Below are 7,564 nucleotides of genomic sequence, written 5' to 3' on the forward strand. Positions count from 1 at the left end.
CTAAATAGGTCACAGTACTTGTCACATTCACCCATTTACACACAGATCCATACACTGGTGGAAAGGCTACCATACAAGGTGCCACCTGGTACTTAATATTTAAACAATCACACAACAATTAAATAGCAGTCGGGAGAAATTTGGGGTTCAGTATTTTGCCCAAGGATACTTTGACATACAGAGGAGGAGCTGGGATCGAACTGCCGACCTTATGATAGGTGACTGACATGCTATACCTCCTGGTGGAGGTGGATGATACATACATACCCTAAGTGATAACATTGCAGCCTGTTTCACCACTGCCGAAGACTGGCCTAATATTGGACCAAATTTCAAATTTTGTTATTAATAATAATTTCAAAAATTGTTATCAGTCACTCAGACACAAATTCAGAGAAAATTAGGGTCCAGGTTTAAAAAAAAGACTTACCTTTTAGTATACTCCTTTTGAATGGTGACCACAGTATAATGCTAAGGTTCAGTTTGCAGTAATGACGTTTATTTTCTCCCTGCAGGTAAAAATGACGGCTCAGTCGGAGGTCATCGGTATTTCCACTGCAAACAGGGTTATGGGGTGCTGGTTCGCCCAGACCGGCTGACCCTCCGCGAACGGACCAGTCGGCGCACGGCAGACTTCCCCGCTCCCGCTCATGTCCCTGTGTTACGAGGAGAAGCCATAGTTGCCCGTCGGGGGGAGAACCGCAAGTCCTGGAGCAGTTGAGACAGGGAAAGTAGGAGCTGGATGGGAGAGATGAACTCCCCACAGCCCTCCTCCGCCTCCTCCTCTTCTCTTCCTCTCCTCCCAGCTATGCAACAGGCTCACACATCAGAAGTGAAATACTGCCTACCCTCTGATAGTTTAAAACTACACTCACTACATCCATTCACAAGCACTGGATGAAAGTAGACTAAAGACAATGAAGAGATCATTCAGAACGAGTGCAAGCAAGTTGATGAAAGACTATGCAGAGTATGTAGAAGTCCGTGGAAGGACTATTTATCATGTGGGAAGATGCTAAATGAATGGCGGTCAATGGGAAGACTGCTGAGTGAATGGAAATCAGTGCTTTGTCATATTTAGAGTGTCGGAGCTCTGCGGGGATGTTGATTGGAAGCTGCAGACTCGATGATTTGCCTCAGAGATGCTTTCTGAGCTGATATGCAGGGATGCAAACTCGTCATATTTTAAACAGGAGTCACTTTAGATCCCAGTTCACATCTGAGCATTGATTTTAAACTTTCTTCTGGCAACCAGTCATAGTTATAGTTATATTCTGATCTTTAACACCTTCTTCAAGCTGAAAACATTACCTAAGTGGAGAGTGGTTTCTTTGGCATTTTTATCCTTCTACAAGTGTCCCTTTAAATTATACATTTTGTTTATAGGTGCTTTTCAGGACACTTACAGGTCACCTTACAGATACAACAACAAAAAAAAACAACAAAAAAAAACTTAAGTTAAAAAAAAAGCAACAAAAAGTTAAAAATAAGTATAAGGTCAACAACAATGGTCACACAGAATAGGCAAGTCTAAAAAGGTGTGTTTTTAATTTTATTATGTGTTCTTTGTGTATGAGGAAACATGAATTTAGACTCTTAAGAAAAAAAAAGGTCAGAGTGACATAAAGCTTTAACCATGTCAGTCATACTGTGTTTGCATCCCTGGATATGATGTCTCTACTTGTCCTGAGACTCTGTGTCCCAGAATCCCCTGCTCCGGCTGCCACTCTCTGAGACTCGTCTCCTCTTCCTGGACTCCCGTTCTTTGGACGATTAATCCTCCCAGAATGTGCCTTCACCATGGCTTGGTTTGCATTTTTTTTTCTGTGTATTTAATTTCTGATAGCTGTGTTTGTGTTTATGAGAATGCCTTGTGCAAAGTGTGAGGTGATCTCAGGGAATGCAGGGGGAAAGGACAGGGAGGGGTGTGTGTGTGTGTGTGTGTGTGTGTTTGTTTGTAAATGTTGTACAGTGTTGCTGTGTGTGCACAAAAAAGTTGATATTGTCATAGTTGTATCAATGTTGAAGATTATATGTATAAAGCAGGAAAAGTTGTGTCCTTGTTAGACAAAGCCACTATGGGAGCAAGTTGTTTGTACTGGGAGGCTTTAAAAGTCGATTTTGCACTGGAGACGTTGGTTAGGAAGCATCAGTATGTCGGCGGAACGCGTCTGTGGTCGTGGTGCAGCGAGACAGAGAGGTAGATGAGGGTAAACAGATTCCTCAAACAAACTAGTACTGTGCAAATGGTTGATGACATAAATTAGAGAGTACATTCTCCACCTGGATGTCCATTCTTAAAGCTGTTGTGCTGGTTATCCTCTGTGACTGACTTTTGGGCAGCAGTTGAGAGTAGTAATGTGTGTTGTTGGTGGGAACAGGCATGTGTATGTGTTGAGGAAAAGGAAGTGAGATGGACACGCAGAAGCTCTGCTGGGTATTTCACGCTTGATAAGAGAATTGATTTGCTTCTATGCATTTATTCGTTTTTTTTTACAAAATCTAGTTTTTATCTTTTATTTCAAAATGATTGCCACAACTGGGAGAATGAGCTGTACGTTTTGGGAAAAAAGTCAACACAAATGTAGACAGAACATTCCTGGCATGTCGTTTAGGAAAAAAACATCATGATGTGGCAGACCTTGGGATTTTTTTATTCGTTTTTTCACATTCCAGAGAGGCTCTAACATTTTATATTGACCTTGCTTTTTGTATATTCATTTATGGAAAAGAATTGGCAGTACATCTTTTTTGTGTACCATTTATTCATAAGAAATGTAGATCGAATATGTGTACTCTTATTATAAGTTAAAAGGGGCGCTCCACTGATTTTACAAATAAGAAATTTACTCATCTTTAGGAGTACTGCTCAGTGAAAATAATTGCAAAATGTCTTCTGTAGCTCTGGAGAGCTTCAGCCCGGGAACCTGACGAATCTGCAAGCTCATGTTTTATTTGCTCTCAAATATGTCTGGTCCACCTGTCATTTAGAAAGATTTCCAGTCAGCCAGGCTGATCACAACCATTTATTCAATATGGGGCATGTTTGACACGATGATTGACAATGTGCTGAGCCTTTGGGCTGTACACAAAATATGTTATGGCATCAGTTTTGGCTTTCACACTGTTGTGCCAGGGAAACTATGGTGAGCATAAACCTAGATAAGTAAAGAGGAGTGTCTTTGAGGTATTTTTTGATAACTGCCAGGGTGGCTCCAGCTGATGTGAAACTCTCTATAATAATTTCCAATTCTGATAACAAAAACGGCAACACTAGTTCACAGACATATTGATGCTGCGCCATCACAGCTCATCTATGCTTGCTGTGGTCTGTGTATGTATCAGTCATTCTCTATGTCACATGTTTCATTGCTCTGATTGGTTGGAGGTCTACGGAGGCATTTTGATCTAGGGTTTCCAACTAACTTGCATTAGCAGTTTACTCGGGCGATGTCAGGCTATGGGAGCTTTTTAAAGTCTGAGAAAGTAACCCCGATGATGTCATCAGGGTTACTACATGAAGACTTCAAATTTCTAACAGAAAGCCTGTGTTAGAAACTGGGTGGATTCATGGAGTTTGATAGACGTGGGCATATATCCAGTGGGGAGAATCACACAAAAGAAAATATGGAATTGCATTATGGGAGGTGTATGCTCTACTGTTTTGGAAGTTAGACCCATATTCCTACATACTAAAAGTCACAATATCTCAGCCTTTGCTGCCTCGACTTTGACCTTTTTTCAGTATGTTCTGTGTTGCCAGTTTCCTAACTTTGCAGAATAACAATCGCACATTTTGGGAGTCTGCCTTTAAAAAAAACAGATGAAGGTCAGTGTAAAGTGTTTGATTTGAGTCCGGAGCTGGAGCGATGTTGTCTCACCAAGTGAGCAGTAGGCATGTGCTGATAGGTTGATTTATTAATGGAAAATTTCTATTTTTTCATCATCATCACTTGGTGTACTTCAGAACCATGTCTACAAACAGCTTTCTAAGTTCATATCCTAATGATGACAAACCTGAATATGCTATTATATGCTGTTTCTATGGTGACGTTGATTTTATCCGTGTGTACTAAGGAGTCTTTACAGATTTCTGATGCGATGATTTGACGGTTCATACACATGAATAATTATCTGGAATACAATGTGCATGTAAAGGCACTAAGTATGTCCAAACACTATCACCTTTATGGATACAATAACATTTTTCCATTCCTTTTTATCGTGTGTCTTCTTAATTGGAGGCGCGAAATTACTATTTATATTTAAATGCTTGTACACATGCATTTATCGCATGAAAATCGATAAAGCCTTTTTATTTTAATGAATATTGCACAAATGATTCCATGTAAATTGCTGCTATTTGCATTGTAAATCTACCTGTAAATGGATCGATTGATTTATCTAACACTCTGTATCTCTTACTGTATTCTAGATTGGAATCCAATAGTTTGTTTTTAATCCCAGATGGAGAAACTGAAGTCAGCGCTTTGGTTCAGTGGCCAATATATTTTTAATATGAAGCTGTAAAATTGCTTTAAAAAAAAAAAAAAAAGACAGAGAGAGAGAGGCACTTTGTTATGTGAGCCTTGAAGATGGTGTAAGGTTGGAAAGAGTGAAGAATCACTCCTGCATAGATTTTTGAAGAGGAAATTATAGTGTTGGAGTTGAGACGTTGAAGTATGAGCTGAGGGGACAATATCACCATAGTCCAGTTATTATCTTTGTACCTTTTATTTGGCCTTAAAGCCCAGAACCCTGGAGTCCTCTGATTGGTTGCTTATAGGTGGCTGTTTGGTATGTTATTGGTTGGCAAATTGTGAAGTGGTTTGTCGATCGGACTCCTGTTCGATGTTTTTCTAATTATGTGGTTCATAAGAGTTTTGTGGTAATGAAGGAAAGGAGTAAAGTTTTCTTGTGTATTGTGTGTGTTTGTGTGTGTGAATGTGGGGTGGACCTGGCTTTGATTCAGTTGTGTCTGCGAGTTTTTGCCAAGATGGGAAATGACCACCAGCTGCCACTTTACTTATTACACTTAAGCTAAGAGCAACAAACCTTCACCCTCCCTGCTCTCTTGCAAAATTTAAAATTCCAGTCTCTGTGGCTGGTGGACTTTCCCATCCTGGTGTTTGCTCGGGGCACTGTCGAAGGGGTTTGAGATCACTTCAAGCTTCTGGATGTCCCTTTTTTTTGTTGTGCCTCAGAAACCATGTGACCATGTATCTTCCACACACTGTTTTCATATCGACGCTTCAATTCATTTTGCACAAAAGTCTCCAGAGGGAATGGAAAGAGTTCATTTCTGAGACGCTTGTATATGTAGGAAAAAAATAGGACCTGATTTTATTTTATGATTCAGTGTTGTCAAATTACCTGTTCGTTCTTTCAATTGTACTGAAAATGTTTTAATTTAATTTTCTGCTTTCAGTTTCAATATTCTGCAGCCATTTTCTATCACTCACTGCTCAACTACCATTCAAGTAAAAACATATACATTTGTTGAATTGGAAGCTCACATCATTTTCAAACACGTCTTCTCTTCCAGCACACATCTTCCTCTTTAACTCCGCTCTGTTTGCAGCACCATATATGCATTTCTTTAATAGTTTTACAGGTAAAGTGTGACTCTGACATTGGATAGAAAAAGAGCAGCTCATGGGCTGCCCGATGCACATTAGCCATTTCAATAAGGAACTGTAAAAACTAGCATTAGTGTTGAACTGTTTTGCTCAGAATGGGTTTCATGTTGTGACTTGTATTTCAGTGGTCTCCATCTGTGCCACTGTAGAGACTAGAGCAAAGTCAGCAGTGTTATTTTTGTGACCGTATCAACGATTAGAACCACATTCAGATTTTTATTGCTGTGATTTGTGTCCAAGCATATTCATATAGATCTGTAGAATCTTCAGCCCTTCACACGATTTCTTTTATTACTGTTTTATTTCTGTTTCTTGTCTTAAGTGCTTTTGTTTTGCTCAGAATTTGGTCCCATATCTTTGTTGCATTTCCTGTAGCTCTGTGGGACAACTGCTCTGAGGCAACATGCCCCCCCTGCCTTAAAGGGACAGTTCACTACTGGTATCTCCAACACTCTGCAACACACCAAAACAATATGATAACTAGCGCTACAGGTAAGAGGAAACGTGTATTTTTTGTGATTTTGAGGTGTACTGTCCCTTTAATTTGGCCTTCAGCCTGGAGCCAGACTGGTTTTAGCAGGAACAATCCCAGCTCTCTAACTAAACACATCACTGCTGTACTATAAAACTGAAGCGCACTGTGCTGTTATTTAACAGGATCATTCCAAAAAAACAGTAAAGTAAAACAAATAAAGTAAATCTTCCAAGGTTATTTGGTCACAGATGTTGTCAGGTTCAAAAGGGATTTAGGAATAAAATTTTCATTGATCTAACCTCTTGTATTACAGCCTTACTGGAGGGGAGGTCATAGTGTTGCCTCCTAGTGGCTGCTGGCAAATGTCAGAAAAGGCCTGATGTCCACACAGGGACATTTTTTTACAACCAAAATAATTGAGAGCAGTGAATTTACACCCCTCCACTGCCCTGCAGCAGCACGCCTGACAGCTTCTGCCTACCTGGGATCATTACACCGCCAAAAGGAGGTGGTGTTGTGTTTTATAATGAGTAGCTGGCTTGAGTTTTGTACTTGCCGGGCACTATAACATATTTCCCTGCCTCAGTAGTGAGTGTTCACCTTTTTTTACTACCTCTTTCTCGCCTGTCCAGAGTTTTCTGCCAACTTCTTCCCTGAGGCCTTTCAGCTGACAAAGAGTTGTAACCTGCTTCACTACTGAGCTGGCTGCATCCAGTTCACTTTGTGTGTGTACAGAAATATTAGAATAAATCACACAAACAAGCAATACATAGCTGTCAGGTGATGAAATGCAGCCTTGTTGCAGGTTTTTTTTGTTTAGGCCGGGCTCCCGAAAAAATTCAGACGCAACTTTTGCTCTTGGTGCATTTTAAGGGCAGTTGGTATCAATGTTGCATTAAAATTTCCTAGGTACCAGCAGCTGTATTTAACTGAGCTGTGTAATAACAGAAGCTAATAGGAGCTTGAGGAGGGCTCGGTGCTCGCTCAGTCAGGGAGTTTTAGCAGAACCACCTGCAGAAAAGCCCCTCCAGTCCCTGTGAGTAACCTCTCACTCAGTGAGCTGAAGAAAAGTTTGAATAATGGGACATGAGTGTAATGCGGCCTCGGCCTGGTCAACAGTATTACTATATCATCCTGACTAATCATTATCAGTTGTGTTTGTTGCTACTGTTGATTCCGTGGCACGGGTTTGCCTTGATTTGTCGTGTATGTGTGAGTGCACCATTGGAGTGGTTGTTCCATGTATGTATGTGTATATATGCGCATATTAAGACTTATAAAAAGAAAAATCTGAGCACAAGTTTGGGTTTTGATTAATTTAATTGTTTTATGTAATTCTATGCTGCAATCCAAAGAATAAACATGTATTATAATACATTTATAATTTTCATTTTTTATCATCTGAACAGTAATCTGGTAAGAAAAAAAATAAAAAGGAAGATTGAAAGAG

At 40.0% G+C, this 7,564-nt stretch overlaps 1 protein-coding gene across 5 annotated transcripts in view; it reads left to right on the top strand.

Moving 5' to 3' along the window:
* The window catches only part of LOC121941303 (kinesin-like protein KIF13B), a 51,764-nt gene extending 44,200 nt beyond the window's left edge, over nt 1–7,564 (top strand). For all 5 annotated transcript variants that reach the window (XM_088080751.1, XM_042484073.2, XM_042484090.2 and 2 more), the window contains exon 39: nt 516–7,564. In XM_088080751.1, the coding sequence (XP_087936877.1) occupies nt 516–721 (206 nt within the window). In that variant the 3' untranslated portion in view covers nt 722–7,564. The remainder of the gene's footprint in view (nt 1–515) is intronic.

The sequence above is a fragment of the Plectropomus leopardus genome, chromosome 1 (assembly GCF_026936395.1).
Source record: "Plectropomus leopardus strain MGB_pleo_1.0 chromosome 1, ASM2693639v1, whole genome shotgun sequence".
Classification (NCBI taxonomy): domain Eukaryota; kingdom Metazoa; phylum Chordata; class Actinopteri; order Perciformes; family Serranidae; genus Plectropomus; species Plectropomus leopardus.